The sequence below is a fragment of the Phasianus colchicus genome, chromosome 10, assembly GCF_987193195.1.
Source record: "Phasianus colchicus chromosome 10, bPhaCol1.hap1.1, whole genome shotgun sequence".
NCBI lineage: Eukaryota > Metazoa > Chordata > Aves > Galliformes > Phasianidae > Phasianus > Phasianus colchicus.
This window is the reverse complement of record NC_143445.1, coordinates 18,512,060-18,534,443: the sequence shown is the minus strand read 5'-3', so window position 1 is coordinate 18,534,443 and position 22,384 is coordinate 18,512,060. Positions and strand designations below refer to the sequence as shown.

The window sequence follows — 22,384 nt, the reverse complement described above, 5'->3', positions numbered from 1 at the left end:
GTGAATGGGACGCTTGGGATTTTGACATGCTTCTGTTGTGGTTAAAAGGCTTGGAGTAACTTAGAGGGAACCTTGGAAAGCATCAGAAGTTCCTGTGCTGCTTAGCAGGGTAGTAGGAAGGTGGACACAGCAGTTGGAAGATAGGAACATATAAATGGGCAGAGCTCAAGGAGAGGAACAGCAGGTGGGAGTGGACAGAAAGGTTGAGAAGGGAAAGGGCTGCATTTCACAGAACATGGAGTCTCAGCATTCTGGCCAGCTGTGCCATTGCCCTGTACCTCCCTCAGCTGCTGCAGCCAGGAGCTCATGTTGTGCTGTCTGCTGCTCTCTGCCTCCTCTGGCATGGTGGAGCTGGAAGCAGGGCAAGAGACTGTTCAGGGCTTTCTTCCCTGTTTTCATTACTGGTGGCAGGTTGGTTGCAGGGAAGGGAGGAGTTGTTTATAAGCATTTTAACTTTGATCCTACTGCAAATACACATCTGTGGTGAATGTGCCAGAAGTGGCCGCAGGTCTGCAACATTCTCCCTATCCCTGCATCCCCATCTTTGTCAACACAAAGAACTGCACTGTGCTGCAATGCTGCTCCCAGTGGAAGGTCCACAGTGTGCTTCGTGTGGCTGTAGTGTGCAGGTGGATGAAGCCTGAGGCCATGTAAGCTGACAGAGCATCTGTGCTTTCAGGAGCAGGATGTGGTATGGCCAAGAATTGTGCACAGCTCAGAAGAGATGGGAAGGTGACTGAGCAAAAGCTTCTCTGGAACTGCTGTGCTCCTGCAGCAGGACCTCAGGCAGCTGCCTGCACCCCAGCTGCATCCATTCACTAGAAATTCAGAAAGTGATAAAATCTTTTTCAAAAGTTGGAAAAGATAAATGTGTTCCTTTATTTCTTGGTTACCTCTTTAAAATATATGTGTGTATATATATATTTGCAGTAACTTGGTTTGTACTTAGAACTTCCTGAAAGCAGCAGTGTTATGTTACTATGGAAATGAAGGTAACTTTTCCATAGATACAAGTGTGGAGCCATGGGCAGCCATAACAGTCTGGCTTCCAGGCAGCACAGTTAGCTCAGGCTCTGGTGGGTGGCAGAAGTTTGTGTCTTGTAGTGAAACTTTAAGGAAGAATCAGCCTCTGTGTTGGTGTTTGTGTGTAAGCACTAATTACCCTTCTGTGCTCCTAGTGCCCTCGCTCCAGAACTGAGGAGCAGGAGTTGTCTTCTGTATAAAGCTGGAACATCTGGTGATGGGGAACATCTGGGCACCATCTGCTGCAGATTGCTTACACAGGCAGCTAGCAGGGGTTCAGTGCTTGTCTCTTCTTTCCTGGGGAAAAAAGATGTGTTCAATCAGCTTTGCTAATGGCAGCCTTAACCATGTAATGACTGCCAAAAATGGGCCCTAAAATAAATAGTTTTGGTTAATGAAACAGAAGGAGATGAACTGTCTTAAAGTGTTACTTTACCTGGGTCAACATTGTGCAGTGGCATCACCGCTGAGGGAGTGAGCAAAGTCTGAGTGTTGGGTCCACAGCACTAACAAATCAGTGCATTGTAAGCCAGAGCCTTGTTTAAGGATGGCCCTGCCTTATTTTTACCACTAGACCTCCTTGTCATTAGGAGATACTGAAGTCCAAATCACAAAAACCAATCACTGGAGGACACTGTTACATGTACTCTTACATATCTCTCCTGCTTTCAGGATTAGGTCCAGGTACTCTGGCGGTGTGAGCAGCCTTTGGGTGCCCTGCAGGCTGTTTGCTTTTGTTTTCTGCAAGGAGCTCCAGGGTGGCCAGGAAGGGGTACAGTTAAAGAATCCTCACCCTTCTCTGTCCAGGTGTGTCCCGTGGGGCCAGTACACGTGTGCCAGCACAGTGGTTCTTCCTGCAGGAAAGCAAGGAGCGAAGTGAGTGTTGCTGACAGTGTGCGTGGCTGTACAGCATCAGCAGGAGTTCAATGAGTGGAGCCTCTGCTCCCAGTCAATAGTAGCTTCTGTCTGCTCATCTTTTGCAATTGGTGTATGCTCTGTACTCTGCAGAGCCCTATGGAACATGCACAGTGAAACCATGTTTAAGGTTTACCCCCAGAGTGAAAATGCTTTTATGGGTTAAAAAAAAAAAAAAAAAAAAAAAAAGAACAAAACACCATACTCTATGACACTCCACTGCAAGAGTGTTTCTTACTGTAACTGTAGGTGGAAGCAAGATGGCTCTCCCAGCTCAGGTGTAGTCCCCCTCCTCCCCAGCCCCAGCTTGACTCACCGTGCTTTCTCTTGCCAGGATGGATGAGAGCAGGAGAACCCACTTGGACTCAGTGCTGCAGTATACAGATGAAGCACAACGAAAGGTATTGCATGTCCTCCCTGTCTCCTTGGTATTTCCAGCAATTCCAGCCTCTGTTGCAGTGGCTGCTGCAGTCAGGAAGGTTGCTCGGTTGGCTCTATGGCGAGCAGATGGGCAGCAAAGCCCCGGTTTGCTTTATGCTGGGCAGCAGATGGCAGCCAGAGGGAGCAGGAAGGCACACGGTGCTGTGCTTCTGGCAAGAAATTGTTCTAACAGCAAAGTGCTGCAAGAGCATAAAGCTGTGCAATCAGAGCTGCAATTCAGAGTAAGAGGAGACCAGGCAAAGGCTGTGGCCCAACAGATGGGGGTGCTGGGATGAGGCTGGCAGGGAGGAGCTCACATATGGGGACACAGCTGCCAGCGTCCTGGGCTAAGCATGGGGTGCTGCTGTGAGGGCTCTCCTTGGGAAATGCCGAGTGCTTCTGTACAGCTGCTGCTGTGAGGGCACTGTGAGTGCAGTGAGGTGCTGAACCTGGGGTTTGCCCCTCCTTCAATCTTGCTTTCCCTCAGGAAGTACCCATGGGGTCATGCTGCACTCCCAGCCCGTGCCCATGGCTTGCATTATCACAGTGGAGCTCTGGTGGCTGCACCCTGTTGAGGAAAAAACACTTCTGTGAAGGAAGCAGCTTCCACTTTCCAGCTCCTGCCTGGCTGTGAACCAGCAGGGCCTTTTGAAAACAGTAACATTAAGAAAAGCTGTTGTGGAGGGAAAAAAAAAAAATCCTTATACTCCAATGGTAAGAAAAAAAATGCAGAAAACGTACCATTTTTGTCACAAAAAACAAAACTCCTCGTTGAGGCTGAGCTGCTCCCAGGGCCATCAGCTGCTCTGCTGCCATTCTGGGTTTTATTCTGTAGGTGGAAGTGTTGCAAAGCAGACGTGAGCAGCGTGTGCATGCACACACTCATGCAGCACTCTGTGCATGCAGGGCGCTGCCCAAAGCAGAGTGCTGCCCAACCTGAGGCTGCTTTGGAGCAGCAGGCAGTAGCTGGGGGGTCACTTTAAGCCCTGCAGGATCACACACTGCCCCGGGGCTGCAGAAGCACCGTGGGGCTGCTCCAAGCTCTCAGCTGCCCCTTCTAGCACATCGTTCCTGAGTGCTGGAAAGGCTGTCATTTCCCAAGGGGAACGGCACCTCGTGTTTGAGGAGGGCAGAGGGCACAGCTCCATAGCCAAAAAATGGCTTTGGGGAGGCAGGGTGGGGAGAATGATTTCATGAGGGACTGCTGGTCAAAACATCAGCTCGAAGCCCAGGCAGGTCACACTGCTGCATCCAGAGAGAGCGACAGCCTGCACCCCTCCCAGCCCCTGCCAGATCCAAACCAGCGCTCCATTCCATTTCCAGTTTCCATCTGTGGTGAGTTTATAACTCAACTGGACACTCGGGGTTTATAGCACAGTAGTTTGCCATCAAGGAAACCGCAAGCAACAAAGATGTTATCTCTACCATATGGTTCTTATTTGAGGAGATCTGTCAGGTTACATGAACTGACACAACACAGCTTGGGGCTGGGTGTTGTTTTACACGCACATGGGCTCCCAACACAGCAGCGCCCTGAGCACAGCCCAGATCACATCCCAGCACAGCAGTGCTGGCAATGGAGCACCCATCCTGCATGAGGGGCTTCAGAGCAGGTCCCAGCTGTGCCCCACACCCAGCAGTGGCTGTATTTCTGAAACCTCACACAGGTAAGTTACCAGGTAAGGCAGAGGAAGGGGGATGCCAACAGCAAATCCAAATATAACACCCGAATCCAGGTGTGTGACCCTTTCCCTCCCTCACTGGCAAGACCCAGCAGCAGGACACAAGTGAGATCTCTCCAGGAGGCAGAGCTCAGCCTGGATCCCCAGCACAGTAACCAGGCTGAACAGAGGATGGGGTAAAGCAGCATGAGTGGGGCCCAGGGCTGCTTTTAGTGACATACACATAGTGTGACAACATGAAACAGCAGCAGCTGCTAGTGTGATGTAGCAAGGGAAGGGTTGCAAGTAATTCCACAGCAACTAAGCAAAAGCAAAGAGAAAGGGTGAGAAAGCATCTCACTGTAAGCACCAGGACCACGGTCCCCCAGGACAGCTGCATACCTGCTAGGTGTGCTGTGTGTGCCAACAGAATCCTCAGTGCCATCCCCTGGTACAGTGGTGCTTCCTTTCATGAGGAGCACAGCAAAAGTGGGATATCCTCACCCTCTGAATTTCTGTGGGCTCTTCAGATGCAACTTTTGCTTCTTTTGCTTTATAGCACAGGAATTACAAAGCCCAGCCATCCCTGTGTGGCTTTAGCATCTGAATTACAGTCTCCTCCGTGCTCCAGCAGCTGCCTCAGGAACCCTCTGAGGAGGTGCTGCTGCTATTTTTAGAAGGAAGCTACAAAAACAAAACCCAAAAAAGACATCAGCAAACATAATTAAGTTGGCAACCAGCGATCTATAAAAGCAGTGAGGCAATGCTGCTACTTGGTTACACCCACAGTGGCCATAAATCATCCCCCCCATCTGACCTCTTTCTGCACACTTCTGGGGATCGCTGGTGTTCCTGTTTTGGGGTACTGTTCCCAAAATGCACATGTGGTTCTTTGTTCAGATCTTCATGATGATTAAAGTGACCACCCTGTCCTGGTAACTTGAAACACTCTTACAGCTCACACAACGCTCCACATACACAGGAAACAGCTGCAGAAATGGATGCCTAAATGGATTCCCATCAAAGCCAATGATTCACAACAGGCAGCACTCAGAAAGCAGCATCAGCCTCAGATTCCTGTGAGGAGAGGCAGCCCACCCTCCCACGCACCACTCTGTGCACCCTTATCCTCCATCACGTGCAGTTCTGGCAGATTTGCAGGACTTTCCACCTTCTTGTGGTATGTTTCATCTCCACATTGTGCTGCTGACTCAGTGACTCTCAGCTGACCTGGATATGGAGAAAAAGAAACAACTTTTGAGGTAAGAGAGGGCACCCCTGTGCGACTGGGGTAGTTTTGTTTCTCAGGGATGTGCAAGCAGTGCCACTGAAGGGACATGTGGGCAGGATAGAGATGTGACCCCCAGCCCAAACCAGCACCAATGGAGAAGTGCTGCTCCTGCAGCAGTAGGTAGATTCCTGAAGGCACTCCTTACCCCAAGCTCTGCACCTCCCCCTCTAGGTACTACTCATTATAGGAAAGCAGTGTTAAGCAAAATAAATCACTTTCCACTTCACATAAATTGGGAGTTGGAAAATCCCATGTAGGTCACAGGCTGCTGCCAGCAGGGCTGCTCCTGACTGCCCATTTTCCATGGCTCTTTCCTGCCCACCCCCATGACTCAGGCCAAGGGGCTCTTCCCATCCCCCTGAGGGCCAGCACAGCCTCAGGACATTTTCCTCTGTGCTGTGCTGAAACTTTCCTCTGCTAAATGTCATCACCCCATGACTCCCAGCCGGACCACTCCACACTGTTCCACACTTTCTCTGCTGTTTACTGCTGTAGTTTTTGTTCACTGAAGGAGAAGTGGCTGTGGCTGCTGCTGAACACAAGTGCTTGACACCCACCAAAACTGAGCCATCCCATCCCATCAGGACAATGCCATGATGCTGAGAAAGGGGCCACCTAATTTTTGATTTGGGTCTCCATGCTTCCTCCGGCCCAAAGCCTCCAGTTTGGCCCTGAAATGATGGGGGTAGGGTGAGCTGCTAGGAAAGCTGTATCTCAGGAAGCAGCAGAAGGGGACAGGGTAAGGGACAGGAAGTGTGGACCTTGGCTTTGAACACATGTTCTACTCTTACCTTTGCCATAAAAAACCACATTTCCCAGATTTACCATAAGTAACTGCTCCCAGGTGGAAAAGGGCCAGCATGCTCCATGCTCCGCTTGCTCTCATCTGTCCAGGTGTCCTCAGCCAGCTTCAAGCAGAAGGGCATATCGAGCCATCTGTATGCAGAAATGTGGAACTGAGAGCCAGCCCACAGTTTCAGTGCACAAGGTTTGGCAATATGCACAACAGGTCTGCCAGAGACAGGACAGGCACCCTGGCTTTCACAGATAGGCTTTGAGAAATATTATTTTGCATGTGAAATCTATGCTGAAGTTACCAGTCACCTAACGGCACTCAGATTGAAATGGCTGCTAAGAATATTGCCCAAAGTTACCAAACAGCATAAAGAATACAGTAAGCCAAAAAACTAGAAAACCACGTGGGACAAGAGGCAATGGCTACAAGTTGTACCAAGGGAGCTTCAGGTTGTAAATCAGGAAAAATTTCTTCTCTGAAAGCGTGGTCAGACACTGGTACAGCTGCTCAGGGAGCAGTGGGGTCACCATTCCTGGAGTGCTCCAGAACCGTGGGGATGTGGCACTGAGGGATGTGGGCACTGTGCATGGTGGGCTGGGCTGGGATTGGGGATCTTTGAGGTCTTTTCCAACCATACTGATTCTGTGATTCTAAAGCACAGACAGCTCCAGCTCCACGTGCTCCATTTCAGCAAAAGGCACTGGCCAAGTTGTCCATGATTGTAATTGTGCTGAGAGCAAACTGCTTCCACAGTCGACCTGAAGAAACCCCTTAAAAGTGCACGCCTGCCCCATCTTATGACCAATATGCTTCATTATCTCCTTTTGTACTTTGTTCAGAGGTTGTTTGCATCATTACAGACCTTTCACACACGCTGCTGGCCTCAGATCGCAGATGGTTTCTTTGCATGCACCGTAATCAGGCACTGACACTCCTGTTGGTGAGCTCCTCTGAATGCTCAGCAGCAGCACACAGCTTACCACGCCCTGCAGGGCTGCAGCCAGCAAGAAATGGAAAGTGAAATGTCCTGAGTCTGCTGTATGCAGCTGTGCCTTCTGCTCAGTGCGCCGCTTGGATTCCAAACTGTCACTGCTGCCAATCCGTATCTTTGTCAGGACTGAAATAAAAGCAACCCTAACAAATCAGTGTTCAGTAGCGTGCAAACAGAAAACTTGAAACGCATTGAATGTTTGGAAATAACAGGTTCCTCTAAAGGAACCAGTTCCTGTAAATTTATGGGATTGAGGAACCAGCAACAACAGGTTTTACAGGCTAAAATGGATCTGTGTCATTGTTTATGTTCCTGACATTCAGAAATTAATGGATTCTGGGGAGATACTGAAATCTACACAGCTTCCAAAGCAGCTTGCAGTGCTCAACACCCTGTTCAAAACACAAATGCAGCACAGGAGAAAAAAGTGTCTCCACGCTATGACCTGGCACTGCTCTCAAAAGGTGACAGCTCACCTGAGGCTGTGCTGCAGCTTGGAGTGAATGCTCAGACCTGAGCTGGTGCCACTTCCTTGTGCCATCAGACAGGCTTCATGCCAAGAACACCTCCTGCATCAACACATCCATTCGGTTCTGAATTCTATTGAGTGCATGGCAGAGAACACAGAGTAGACATCTGATCAACGTGTCTGTCTGTTCACAATCCCTGCTATTTCACAAGCAGACCAAATACTGCACAAGGACCAGATGAATAACTTCTGTTGCTCAGCATTTGCCCTGTTTAAAAGCTGCCCTGCATATAGATCAGGGCTGAATTTCAACCTGTCACTTACTGTGGCCTGTAGTGCAAGGAGCAAAGCATGTGGTATGACAAGGCAACAGCACAAAGCCTGCCACATACATAGAGGGAGGTACAGTGAGGACCTTCAGTATGAAGGCAAAGAACAAATACAATGCATGCAACACAACCCATGGCTTACAAAATCTGATAATGGCATCATTTTCCCAGCACCCATCACAGCACGCATTGCTCACTCCATTGCAGCACGTTGCTCACCCCAAGCTCCTCTCTGCCAAGCACCTCTAATTAGTATTTTCCTAACTTTTCCACGTGAAGCACGTTGTGAAAGACTGTACGACTAAGTCAGTGTAAAGCAAATCACAACCAGGTATGGTCTGTGTATTATAAGTTAACTTCTAACCACACGTGCTTGCTTTTGCTAGTGAAGAACCGATGGAATTGGACTGGGTTTAGCTGAATGGCTACAGTGAGATCCAGCCACATGTTACAGAAATAAGTGTTACTTCTGTAGGCTCCCCAGCCATCATCCCTTGGCTTACTGGCAAGCAGTACAGCCACATCCTGGCACTGACCTGAACTCAGCAGCAATTCAAGGTTCCAGATGGAAAACTGCAGCTTTGGAAGATTTGTGGCTCGCTCCTGTCAGAAGATAGGAGGTGTCTCTTGAGATAGAGAGGAGCAAAAACACCCTGCTGGATCTGGCCACACTTGCTCGGAAGCGGTTTCTTTTCATTATCTGGGAACAGTTCACAGTGCAATGCCAGATGCCCATGTTTTCCATCACACAAATTGTATTTCCGGTGTTAAAACCTCTTCAGCATTAATCTTTTACAGCATCCTTTTTATTATCCTATCAAAATTAATTTTGTACTGTGCTTTGAGGATGAAAAAAGCCACATAAGTGCTAAGCATGTTTGGTTCCATTACTTCACGGCACTGCGGTTGCATATAGTTTATCCTTTCATTAGCAGAATAAACTCAAATAACAACAGCAATTGAAGACACAAACTAACATCAACTTTTCATTCTGTAAATAAGTTTTTAAACAACTGAAGATAAAGATATGCAGCTTTTGTTCAAGACAGGAAATTTCCGTTTCCATTCTTACACTTTTTCTTTTGCATTAAGGGCAGGCAGTGCTTTCTGCAGCACACTGCAGGCTGTAAAGGGAACTATAAAACACCAGGAGCCAAAACAAGAATTTAAAGTGAAGAATATCTCCCAGCACAACCACTTCTTTAAACGAATGCCTGCCTGCATTTCCTTCTGATTAATACATTTTACTGACCCAGGGCACTGGGTCCAGCTATTTCCATACACTTTCAAGGCTGCTAAGACACCACAATGATTTTTTCCTAAGTCTGCTTTCTTCCTCTGCAGAACCACTCCACATGCCAGCCCCGGGCTGCACTGTTGTTGCACTGTGTTGCTCTGAGCTCTGCTCCCAGCCCTGCTGCAAACCCTGGCCTCCTATCCTGCTATGCAACATGGCAGCTACTAGCACAGTCAGTGCTTTACAGAAAGATTCAGGACTCCATTCTCAACCAGGCAACAACATCAGCTCTGCCAAGGAACAACAGAGCAGCCTTTGCATGAAGCAAACTCACAGCCACAGGCCACTTTCCTGCAACCTTGAGGAGTGAGAGGATGGCTGCTTCCTGCAGGCAACTCAGGAGCCACAGAGGCTGATTTGTTCCAACTTTGTGGTTTCCAGTATTCCCTGGTGCCGTGAGTCCTAGAGTGCAAGGTCCAGCATAAAAAAAACCCATTCATAAATGACACAGCTTCTACAAAATGCACTGCCTCCAGGAAGCTGCATTTCCTGAAATGTGGGGATGGAATTAGCTGCCTGCCTCCTCCATGGCACTCTGCTGCTCTGCTTCACCCCATTGTGAGAAATGCTTCGTAAACTTTCCTTGACTTTGTGAGGTCACTTTGTAAAAACTGTGAACAAGGTTTCCTGATATTAATCCACTTTGTTTATTGCTCCGGGTTTCTGCAAGCTATGGAAATGAGGGAAATCTTAGCCCCTGACTCAGTGGGGTTTCATGATTTATGCTCCCCACCATGCTACAAACATTATTTCTGTGACTGCTCTCTCTATTCCACATGCTACTCCTTTCCCGTGATTTATGAACGTACAGCCTTCCTTAGAGAGGTGTTGCAGGACACAACCAGCAGCCAGGAGCCCAGCTCTCAGCCCTGTGCACAGCTCTGCAGCACTGGACAAGATGGGCCAGCACCATGCAGAGCTGGGCATTCTGTGCACAGGAACAGAGCCAGGGTGGCTGCCAACCCAGCTCTGCTCTCTGCTTTAAGTACAAGACTTTAAGTACAGAGGCATTACTGTGTGCATCTCACTTCTTCAATACAAAAAATCCAGCATTAAACTCTCAATTATATCAACTGTCACAAGCGTTCACCCTCATGTCTGTTCCACAGCGGTCTGAGCAAGCAAAATAAAAATTAATGTACTGCATAATTTAAATGTTCTCTAAGTCTATAAAATAAAATTGAAGTTCATCTAAGAGTTTTATTTAAAATTGACACACTGGAACTCACCATTTTAGGAGCTGCCTCAACAAAGGTCTGCTCCTTCAGCACAGGAAGACTGCAGGTAGGTAACAGTAACAGCTTTCAAGCTCAAAGAAGTCAGGATTTCTCCTAAACAACAATAAAATTAATCATTCTCAGCAAGCACAGAAGGGAACATCCAATCATTCTTTGTGCCTCTGTGGAATGGCTGAAAAATGGATTTCACGAAGCTGTGTTTCACTGGAATTACTTCCACATCTTTCAGATTGTCATTTTTTCAACATCTTTAAGAAAAAAAAAACCTAAAACACAAATTTGTGATGAAAGCCACTTACCTGGGACTTTGTTTCCCAGGTATCTCCACTGTGTCTATGATTGATTGTTGCCACTGAATTCTTGCTGGTTTCTGAATTTGAGAATAGGGGATTTGTGAGCTTTTGGATGCACTCTGCTACCACTGAGATCAGTTAAGGTTCAGTAATGGAAAGGATCAGTAAAGGTTCAGTGGGAACAGAAGCTGAGTAAGACAAAGCACACCTTAAAATCTAGCCCAGGATGCTAAATCTACAACAGTTGCTTCTCCCACTAATTTTATTATGTGACATGTATTCCCTGCTATGCCACTGGATTCAGCAAAGCAATTCTAACTTACTCCAGCACTAAAGCGACATGTAGTCACTTCAGCACACACAGGGCTATCTCACCACTCAGAAATAATATAGTCAATGTTCATGGTGCAAGTATTTGTGTTTACAAGCATCCTGCAAAGCAGCAACTTCCAAACGTAGAGAGAGCCCAGTCCTAAAACCCAACTAGGAGCAGGCAGCCTCAGTGATCCTGCTGCTCACATGCTCTGACAATCCCTAGGATGCTCCCTTCCAACTTACCCCCAGCTGAGTAGCTCAGGTCCGTGCTGGCACTGTTGGGAAGATGGCTGCAGCATCTGGGGGAGGCTGCCCAGGCAATGGGTGCACACTGCTCCATGAAATAATGGCATATAACTGGTTCTAACCAAACAAATTGCATTTTTACACCAGAAATGCACAATGAAGTTACAAGGGACAACACACAAAATTGGAAAATTCCACAAAGTGCTTTAGGGAGAACAGCCTTTGAAGTTGGTAATTATTTTAATTACACTTCTTGAATACGTGCACCTTTTTGAGAGGCAATTATTTTTTCATTCTTACTTTTCCCATCTTGGAACGTAGATAGCATTTAATTACATTGATACGCAACGGACAAATAAACATTATTGCATCAAAAATATATCAGAACGTAACTTAATTCTCAGCTGTAGAAATGCACCAAGTTCATCAGGCAACACCTGAGGCCCAGGGCCAACAGTTCAGTGGCTGACACACTGCAGAGCTTCCCCACGTGTCAGAGTTGGCTCCGCTGCCTTCTCCTGGCCGCAGTCTCCCGGCCTCTGAGAGCTGGCAAAGTCACACTGCTGGGCCTGCCAGGGGGTGCCTGCACAGCTCGGGGAATACCGACCTGCCCAGAGGGATGGATGGCCTTCCCTGGGCCGGGGCGGCTGCTGCGTCCGTAATCAGCACGCAGGGCAGGGGAGGAGGTTAGGCTGCCCTGAGCCAGGGAACGCGGCGATAAAGGGAAGTTTCCACTGAGCTTTCTGAGTTGCAGTACTTGTTCCCTGGCTTGAGTCAAAGCTGCAGTCAGCTCATAGCGTTCCTCGCACTCTCTGCGCACCGTTTCCTGGAGAAGAGTGTTCTGCAAACAGAAACAAACCTTCACTCTGCAAAATGCCATTAGCGTGTCTGTTAAATTCCATTGGTTCAAGGCAGGGTGCCTGGAGGGCACCGAGGCATGGAAAGCCTTCAGTGCTTCCTAGAACTTTGTTTTCTCTGGAAGTTGCTCTGATGACATACACTGGTATTTACACACACATCCTTATCTCAGGAGACAGTGGAAAATATGAGGTAAGTCCTGAGGAGCTCTTCCTGCCCATCTTCCAAGCACAGGGAAACCAGGAACCCTGCTCCTGGAAGCACCAAGGCACAGAGTCCAAGCACTCCACTGCAATAAGATGCTTCCAGTATTTCAGCAATGGTGAACTGCCTTTTTTGGTGACTACACTGATCATTAGTTTCCGGATGACTGAGAAAATGAGTATCCACCTAGTATTTTTCATGAATTTTTCACTGCGATTACCAAAACCCAAATAATAAGCAACCAGCAGTGGTCCTTGAGCAGAAAAGCGTTATACAAATTCCCAGGCTGCTATGATATATGGTATATGACATAGAACTTACTTGTGACACTGACTTTTCTGGTTTCCAGTTGAAATCAAAAGTCAATGAACAACAAAGAGCAACGTGACTAAGTCGATTCACACAAGCCAGAACCACTGACAGCATTGATGCAAACAGAAAATGGTCACTTCCCTAATTTTGCTCTCCTAAGGAAGAAGTTGCTGCTGACTGAATGGAGCAGGACAATGGAAGGTGAGCTACCAGGACGGTCTCTGACGTGCAGCACGATGAGCAACTCAGACAGAGAACATTCTCAGCCCCAACACCTGCACAAACATTTTGAGTAAACCTCTAGCGCTGAAAGTCTGAGCTGTGTGAGTCTGACCACACACCACCCCCAGGAGAGAACAAACGAGTATCTGAAATGCTCTCCATCGTTATGGCAGTGGGCACAGAAGGAAGATTCTCGATCAGTATTCAGTGCTCACTGTGAGCCCTTCCCCCAGCTACAGGACAGAGCAGCTGCCAACATCTCTGTAATCCACAAACACAGTGCTTCCAAACCAAGAGTTAATTCATTTTGAAGTTTCATTTTCATTGTTTATCCATTTTTTTTCCTGCCACTAATTACTTTGGACATTCCAGTCTAATCTTATCTGCAGCCCCCGACATCACTGTTTTCACGTTTCTCATACAGCAGTATGGCTCTCTCCCTGCCCTTCCCATCATATTCCAAACATTCAGCAAATGCTTGTGGTAAGAATATGTAGCAGTCACATTTCTCTTCATATAATGATTCGCTCGTATGCATTTCTGTGCTACAGGAAGTGGGTATACTGGTGACAAGTGGGACAAAGGCCCGTTAGCACAGCACGATGTGGGCAATGTGCTCCCACCACAGAAGAACAATCTCTGCCCCACACGCCATGCAGCACAGGGCAGCATCCACTCATTCCTATGGACTGCATGAAGATTTTTCTTACTTATTTTGGAAATATTGGACATCATTGTGGCCTTCCAATACTCAAAGGGAGTGTAAAAACAGGAGGGGGAACGGCTGTTTATATGGGTGGATTGTGATGGGACAAGGGAGAATGGTTTTAAACTGAGACAGGGGAGGTTTAGGTTGGATATTAGGAGGAAGTTTTTCCACCCAAAGGGTGGTGAGGCACTGGAACAGGTTGCCCAAGGAGGCTGTGGATGCCCCATCCCTGCAGGCATTCAAGGCCAGGCTGGATGTGGCTCTGGGCAGCCTGGTCTGCTGGTTGGCGACCCTGCACATAGCAGGGGGTTGGAACTAAATGATTATTGTGGTCCTTTTCAACCCAGGCCGTTCTATGATTCTAATTTTAAAGATATTTTTTTTTCTTACAACAGCATGGACCAAGCTCTGAAATAAGTGTTCTTTGAATGATCCCAGCAATCACATGTCTCAAAGCAAAAAGAACATGCAAGGCACTTCCTTGGTCACATTCTTACCTCCTCTTGCACTTGACTCAAACTGTGAATCAGCTGCGTCCTCTCCTGGGTTAATTCTTCCAATTCATCTGACTTGTGTTTAATTTCTTTCCTCATATTATCCAGTAATGATTCGTTATTGTTCTGTTCCACCGTCAGCTGAAATTCAAGTTCAGTAATCAGCCTTTTAAGGCTCTGAATTTCTTTTTCTTTCTCTTTATCTTTCTCTGCAAGTTTGATCTGGACATCTTGTAGCTTCTTTTCAAGAGTTTCTGCCTCCATCCGTAAGCTGTTGGTGGCATTGGATATTAATTCAGGTATCTGTATGGCAAATATTGTATTAGTCTAAATTCAGTGTTTATCCTGAGATAGATAAAATGAAGTATCAAACAAATACCTTCAAGAAAAATCACAAATCCAAGCACACAAGTCTTCCAAGACAAAAAAAAAAGCTATGATAAATTGTTATTTTCAGCTCATTAAAAACAGGATGATGTAATGAATTTAAAACAACAATGTATTTTCATCACATTTCTTTGACTTTTCCATGTCAAATCTTTTGAGACATTCTAAAAGCTAAGGTTATAGATACCATTTTCAATTTTTAAGTAAAAAAAAGTTCAAAATCTCTAGATCTGGGTAATGGGAATGGCAAATTATGTGATGCAACAAGCAGTGCAGAGGAGGGAAGCTGCTAACCATCAGTGAAATGGGTCGATGGGAAGGGAAGAGGCAGTGCAGATGGCTCTGTGACACCCCATCATGGTCTCAAACAGCCCAAAGGCTTTCAAATCTGACACTGTTAGTTTAATAATAATCAGCAATTGCAGTCTGTGGACATAGATAAACCACGGAGAGAGAAAATCTGAGGAAAGCAAGAACTTCCACAGCTACACTTGTTACATATTAACCTGTTCCGTTTTCCAAAATTTCAATTGTATGCCATAGACTGAGATTGGGAAAAAATATTGCATCTTCAAGATGCAGGACTGCACATAGAGATTTTATTCCTTCACATATTGTAAACCTTTGGAAAACATCATCTACTGCCACACAACATTTCTCTCGAGCGTTACACACCTTCTTCTGGAGCTCTTCGTGATCTCTCTGGTATTTTGTGATTAATTCTTGCTGCTTTTGTCTTTCAGTGTCTAGTTCCACTCTGGCTTCTTCTTTGACTTTGAGAATTGCTTCTTTGTGTCGTGCTTCACCTTTGGCCAGATCAATCTCCACCTAGAGAACAAGTGCCTGTTGCCATGCAGCTCCTCCCAGTGAACCCACCAGAAGGTGGGGAAGGAGCACACCCAAGGAACTCCCCAGGTCCAAAGCCTGAATACCAACATTATATTTCTGCAGGCTGAATTCTAATGGACTCAACTGTAGTATGTGGAAGGAATTACAAAAGGCACATTAAACAAGCACAGAGCTATCCTAATTACTTAATATTATTAAAAGCTCAAAATGAGCTTAATTATAACCATCTAATTTCCTACAGCAATTATGATCAAAAGTGTAAAAAATTCCCCAAACACTTTTTGGGGAAAAGATAAACTGTAATATTGTCATTATTTTTAATATCAAAATATACACAATTCTGGGCACTGGGCAGGCACAAACCCCCCACCAAGACTTAGCTGACAACACATGCACTTGTGAGACCCTCAGAACAGATCACTATTTTTATAATACATACAGATGTATCTTCTACATTAATGGGAATTGGGATCCTAACTGTAGAAAAACTTACTTGTGATAAATATAATTGTACATATTGCTATCAAAGGGTCATATGTCGAAGGCTACTTAACTACTAAGAGTAGAAAAATATACATAGTATAAAAAATGGACTCATTTGGAAATGTACACAAGCACTTTTCATACTTAATACTTGGTAGTACAACTGATAACCACAACAGAAAAACAAATGGCAGCTGATCTGCAGGGAAAGCATAATGCTACTAATTGCTTTAAAGCTACTGCTGGGCTCCTCATTAACCACTTATAAAAAACCTCACAAACGTTTACATTGATTTTCCTGTTTTTCATAAAAGATTTTTTTTTTATCCATTACAATTCAAAGTTCATCTGTATTTAAAACACAAAACTGGAACGCTCTAAACTTTGTGCAATGGCACCCTGACCCAAGGAATGATAACTCGGCCACATTTCTGACTTCTGTCTGACAAGAACATCTTTAGAGCACTTGGCATTCACTGCATTTTAATGGCTGTGATACCAAAGATGTAATTGCTCTCTCCCACCAGCAGCAGCCTTTATCTTGTACTAATGTCAAGTTGAACAATACGTTGTGATTATGCAGACAGTGTGACCTCATTCTAAAATTATATCCTGCCACAGAGAAGGTAGGAGCTTTTTAAAGAGATGTAACAGATCTTAATTGGTGGTAGTCCAAAAATTTTCTTGAGACTAAATAAAGCTTTCAGACACTTATCACATACTGCACAAAAAAAAAAAAAAAAAAGAAAGAAAGGACATTAATTTTTAGCTACCAATTATATAAGGCTTAAAACAAATGTGAATTATTGTTCAATAGTATTTGTGCATTTTTCCTTCACAATTTTTTCAAGCAATTTCTTCTATTGCTTTTTTGGAAAGGTGGCAGGTTACCCCAAAGCCAAAATGCTCACAGCTGCCCGTGGTAAGCAGCTGATCCATCCCACTGTGGGACCCTGACACTGCAGCTAGGTTAGCACGGAGCTCTGCACACAGCTGGGAAACCATCTGCCTTCACACACTGTGGCCACACGTATCTATTTTTTAAATTAGTGGAGAATATTTTTTGACAGAAGACCTCTAACCCAAGCACACACTAAAAGATGACTGAGAAATGACAGTTCAGGCATGCAGAACGCAGTAATACACACTGAAGACAAGGTGAGGCTTGTGATAAACTTCCAGTAAGAAGATACCCATCAAGAGGCATTTCTGCTTGTGAGGAGCCCTTGCACTCCTGATCTGTCGCTCTGATTTGAATGGAAGGCAAGTAAAGTACATTTTTCTCATCTGCTTGTTACTTCACAGAATCTTTATGGTTGCAAAAGACCTCTAAGACCATCAAGTCCAACCAAGCTATCCCCGCTGTGCCCACTAAACCAAGTGCAGCATCTCCATGTTTCTTATCCTAACGTTTAACCTGAACCTTCCTGGTGTGACTTGAGGCTACCAGCTCTCATCCCAACACACAGATCTGTTTTACAGATCTATACCTTCAGTTTTGGTATTTGCAGCTCACCTGCAAATAGGAAGGTTCTGTGTTCTCCCTACCTCATCAACAGTGCACATGCTTGGTTTTACTGTGAAATACCTTCCATACATATCTTTCTAAGCAGATTGGTCTGGACAGAAATCCCCAGCAACATGCTCTCCTGCCCATCAGGGTTTGCAGGTGGCTGTGGCACACAGCTGGGGTGGACTGTCCACGTTCACCCCTGGGAGTTTGCACCTGGGATCTCAGTGTCTGCACTGCACATGTGGGCTCTTCACAAATACCCAACAGGTGGAAAGTCTGGACCAAACCTGACCATCCCCCAAGACCACAAACACACTAAATATTTCTTACATTCAGATCCAGCCTACGTAGAGAGATCTCCAATTGTGCAGAAAGGACCTATCGACATGTTTGCATTTAAGGAGGTAGGTATCTGGCTGACTGTGCAGGTTCGTGACAGATGACTAGGACTGAAAAAAAGAAATTGAAATTGTGCCAACTACACATCCAGCATTACCTTCTCCCTCCAGTTATCTTCATTCCGCATCTTCTGCCTTAATGTTTCCTGCAGCTGTTCTGTTCTGTTCTGATGAGAAATCAGCATTAACTCCCTAGAAACCACAAAAACTTGTATGTAAATATGTGCTCTGCCCAGATTGGTGGCGTGCCATTTTCTTGCAATTAAGTCCTTTGTGGCAAGGGTTTCTCTTTTTCTTTGTTTAGTATTCTGTGCAGTAAGCCCAGAGGCACAACAATAATCACTACTTAGCATTTGCATACTGTTGTCACACATTTAATGAATATTATATGTTGAAGAAAATACTGCAGTTAATCATTCTTCTGCATACATACATGCAAGCCTCAACTATTTTTTAAATTTTCAAGTCAAATTAAGAACACTGAATAACTTTTATAATACTCAAAACAAATTGTTGTAGTTAACGAACTCAGAGTATTACTACAATTTATTTTTTAAAAATGTAATAGCTTCTGAATTAAAACCACCAAGTGGTTGCTATTGTTGTAGTTACTGTTTGTTATGTGAGGCTTGTAGAGCAAAAGCCCTAGAGAGTTCAAATTCTTTTAACTTACATTATCAGCAATGTACCAACTGGAACAAGTCACGTAGCTGGGGTTTAAGTAGAAGGAAAATATTCTTAAATTAACATGTAGTATCTTTTCATGCACTACCCACATACAGAGCATATTCAAACTCTTTAGGTATAAAAATAGCTTTAATGCCTCCTGGTGTACCATCACTATCTCAGAAATCCTTATCTTCTCCAAAAGCCACTATTCCAAATATATTTTCTCAAGTCAAACAAATAATATACTGCCACATTTCAAGCAGGAGGCAGCACTTTATTTTGCCAATAAAAGATAAGTTAATATATCAGTAACTGAAAATGTATTAGCAGGACGCTTTCAAATAGCAGAGACAAGCTGTGAACGTTCAGAATAAAATGAATATGTAGATTATACTCAAAGCAAATAAAAATAATGTGGATTTAGGTTGATAAGTGGAGTTCTAAAAGAAAGGCACTCAGATACCATTCCAGGAAACAATGAGCCTCAGTAGCTCAGTGCTTCATTTTCCACATCTGAAAAATAATTATAGGGAAAAGGTTAGCTTTGTTGATAGTTGAGAACTTTTGGAATAAGATTAGACTGGTGGGGTGTTGTCCACACGTTTCACTGAATACTAGATCACATCCAAAAACCTGGCATATTGTAGAATTTATAGCGTTGTTACTGTTTGCAAGTTGCTAATAACATAAGTTACAGGAATTTAAACTCTTCGGGGCTTTTTCTCTACAAGCCTCATATAACAAATAGCAGCTATAACAACAGCAATAAATAGGTGTTTTGATTAAGCTTGAGCTGGGTTGCCCTGGGTTGCATAGCAGAGGGTTGGTGTGTTAGGTTTTCCCCCTTTTTTCTCCTTTTTACAGGCATGTTTTGTTCTACTCAGCTTTTTGTCTATACTGCAATAATTTTAAAAGTCCATCCAACGAATACCAGAGTTCCAGGATACGGGCTCAGTGCTGTCAAGGCTGTCAGAGTTCTGCCTGTAGGTGCAGGCAATGACTGAGGGCAAGGGCAGGCCACAGCTCAGCACAGTGCCCCTCTCCCAGTCTGCCCAGTACCAGAGCCAAGCTACAGTACCTGTCAGAGAGGTGAGAATCTGGCAGAGAAGGAACACACTATATTTACAGATTTCCAAGAAGAAAACCTGGGCTGAACACAGCAATTATCTGTGGTGACTCAGTTCTGGTTACCTTTCTTGCTTCAACATCACCACCTCTTCTTCTGTTTGTGTGAGAAGAGCTTTAAGTGTTTCCAGTTCACTTTCTGATTGACTGGTTCTTCTTCTTAGATCTCCTTCTCTCCTTTCCTTCTCAGCCACCTCCTCCTGCAAACGTTTGCATACTTGTTGGCAAATCAGTAGAGATTCTTCCTTCTCTTTGAGCTCTTTTGCAAGTCTACAGAGGCAATGAAAAGCAACATCACAGTTATCCGCATTCACAAACAGAAACTAAACAGATGGAAGTAAATTGTACCTGGAAAAGAAAATATTAGACAAAAAAGTATATATTCTTCATGAAGTTAAATCTAGTGATTTGAACACAAAAATAGAAACTGAAAATAGAAAAAGAATGTATAACAGCTGCATTAAAGCCATAAATAAAATTTTTGCTCTCCTTGCTCACAAATGCACTTATGCTATAAAACACAACTTCAGCATTTACCTTGACTCAGAAATTCCATTTTCATTTTTCATTTTTTTCAGTTCATTTTGACACACATCAAGTTCTGCTGATTTCACCCTAAGAAAATTAAAAACAAAGTGTATTTGTCCAAAGCAGTGACAGCCTTTACTCACACAATGACCCTAACACGTTTATTAATCCACTATCTAACTTGCACTCTCTATTTTAGTTAAAAGGCAGATAAATAAAACACTCCATTACTTCTTGCTAACACTCTTCAGCAGCATATTTATACTTGCAGTGTAAATTCAGCCTAACCAGGATCACAAAAATTTAATTGCTGCAAACAAGAAAGTGTGATCTTGCAACGCCAATTAATGTTTTGGGTGGGCTAAGAATACAAAGGAACAGATAACAATTTAATATGATAGAGGTCTGGAAAATGCAAAGGTTTCCTGTAATTTTGTCATCATTTCACCAACTAATAACCATGGTTAAGCCTCCTACTTAAACAAATAGAGAATATGTCATTTTATTAAATTGCACCCATATTACATTGAAATTTTAATATTACACTGAGAAACACTGTACTGTTTATTTAACTCTGTTCATGAAGTCTTTTTTTTTCATGCTCAATACTTGTATTATCATTAAAATACTTTGTTGCTAAGCATTCCAAATATTTGCAACCGTGTTTTGATCAGCCCCTCTGAATATAGGAACTGAAAACAGAAAGTATGCATCATGAAAGAATCCTCCCTTGAATTTCAGGAAAACATAGAAAACAACTGCTAATATTTGGTCTCGAGGTTGGTTGCACTTTTGCATTGCCCTCCAGCTTCATATTTGAAACTAACATTTATTTTCATTAGCGTACTACGCAGGGTGATGTTATTTCTGAATTGCACTGTGGACTTTCAATGCAGGAAAGCACTCAGAGCCCCAATCCCACAGCCCCTAGAAGTGCTGACAGCTCCCACCAAGCTCCACGTGCTGCCAAAGCACACACCAGCTGCACTGGAGGGGACCCTGGGCTCCCAAGCTGCTGCTCAGGGCAGTGTGATGGGAGCAGAATGCTCCGTGCCACAACAACATTAACAAGAGTTGCCTATTTTTCCTTATTTCCTCAGCCTTATGGCCTCCCATCACCCAGGAGTGGCAGCAGGCTGAGCATGGGCACTGCTGCAGGCACCATGTAGTTGCTTTCCATGCTCTGATGCCACCAGTTCTGCAGTTAGGACCCTCTTTGAGACCTGACAAGGCTTTGATGGCATTTTCTTCATTCTATATTAATTTAGGCTTCATATTCTAACCATGCAACATGGTAAAATTACAAACTGTAGTAACATACCAGTGCATGGGGAATACTAGCAGTAAATTGACATTTGCAGTCCAGAAGTTGTATGCGTTTCACACAATTTATCCCATGCTTAGTATTAAAAAATGAAGAGCAAAATTGAGCTGTAACCCTCCTCTTTGCTGCATCATGAGACAGCTGAGGAAGGCAAGCCCTGCTTCCATAGGCAGACGTTCACTCAGTTGGTTAGGAATACAGGCTGACTAATATAACACGCATCTTCTGCTGGCCAACACCTTCACAAACCATCCTGACAAGTAGTGGTACAATTCTCTTTGAAAACAGTGTTTTGCAAAGTGGCAAAACAAACAAGCAAACAGAAACCTTACATTAGCAGCTTTTTGTAGTGATCCATCTCAGCTGTTACCTTCTGCAGCTTGTGTTCAGTGGTCTCGATTTGATTAGTTAAATCTGAAACCAAAAACACAATGTTTATGGCACTCCCTGCAATGCACACCACAGACTCACGGTTCCCAGCTGCCACACAGGGGCTCAGCACCTCCAGCCACCCCCTCACAAAGCAGCTTTGTCACTTGTGACACTTGGTTTCCCACTGAAATATAAAAAAAAAATTCTAAATATACTGATAATTTTGCTTAAAGACCATAACGCTGCTATTAAAAATACCATAATTACAAAAAAACAGATAAAGATCCCTCTGTATGAATATTTTGTTGCAATGCCTATTTGACTCATGTGATGTAAGTTCCTTATGTTTGAATGGAGTGAATACTTACTGTCTTTTCATGTGAATGTTATTCACCATAGATATTCACAAACCCATTGCACAGAGTCACACAAAAGGTAAAACTTCTCTCAAAGTCAGGGCTTCCTAGAAATATCTTACGTTATTAGCTTTCTAATATTTTCTGGCTTTCTAATATTTTCTGGCATCTCTTGTTCAAGCTGATGAATTTTAGAGGCTTGGAGCAGGAAAGGGTGTTGATGGAACATTTCCAGGTGAATCACTGCCATCCCACTTCTTTGGCATTCCTCATAAAACTGTCAGCAGAGAGAAGGAT

The 22,384-nt window shown here is 44.4% G+C and overlaps 1 protein-coding gene across 19 annotated transcripts in view; it reads right to left on the bottom strand.

Moving 5' to 3' along the window:
- Positions 1-37: 37 nt before the first annotated feature.
- The window catches only part of LEKR1 (leucine, glutamate and lysine rich 1), a 65,627-nt gene continuing 43,280 nt past the window's right edge, over positions 38-22,384 (bottom strand). For 5 of the 19 annotated variants that reach the window (XR_016469729.1, XR_016469716.1, XR_016469730.1 and 2 more), the window contains exons 6-23: positions 21,692-21,773; positions 20,045-20,122; positions 19,574-19,777; positions 17,812-17,905; positions 15,146-15,298; positions 14,087-14,386; positions 11,282-12,125; positions 10,730-10,800; positions 10,422-10,523; positions 8,432-8,595; positions 7,574-7,697; positions 6,969-7,223; positions 5,130-6,246; positions 4,422-4,703; positions 3,100-3,187; positions 2,255-2,926; positions 1,817-1,877; positions 45-1,320 (exon numbers count right to left, since the gene is read on the bottom strand). Coding sequence is in view for 2 of the 19 variants with exons in the window: in XM_031603672.2 (XP_031459532.2) it covers positions 11,778-12,125; positions 14,087-14,386; positions 15,146-15,298; positions 17,812-17,905; positions 19,574-19,777; positions 20,045-20,122; positions 21,692-21,773 (1,259 nt within the window). In the remaining 17 variants the exon portion in view is untranslated. The other 14 variants (XR_016469725.1, XR_016469726.1, XR_016469723.1 and 11 more) reach the window with 14 other exon arrangements.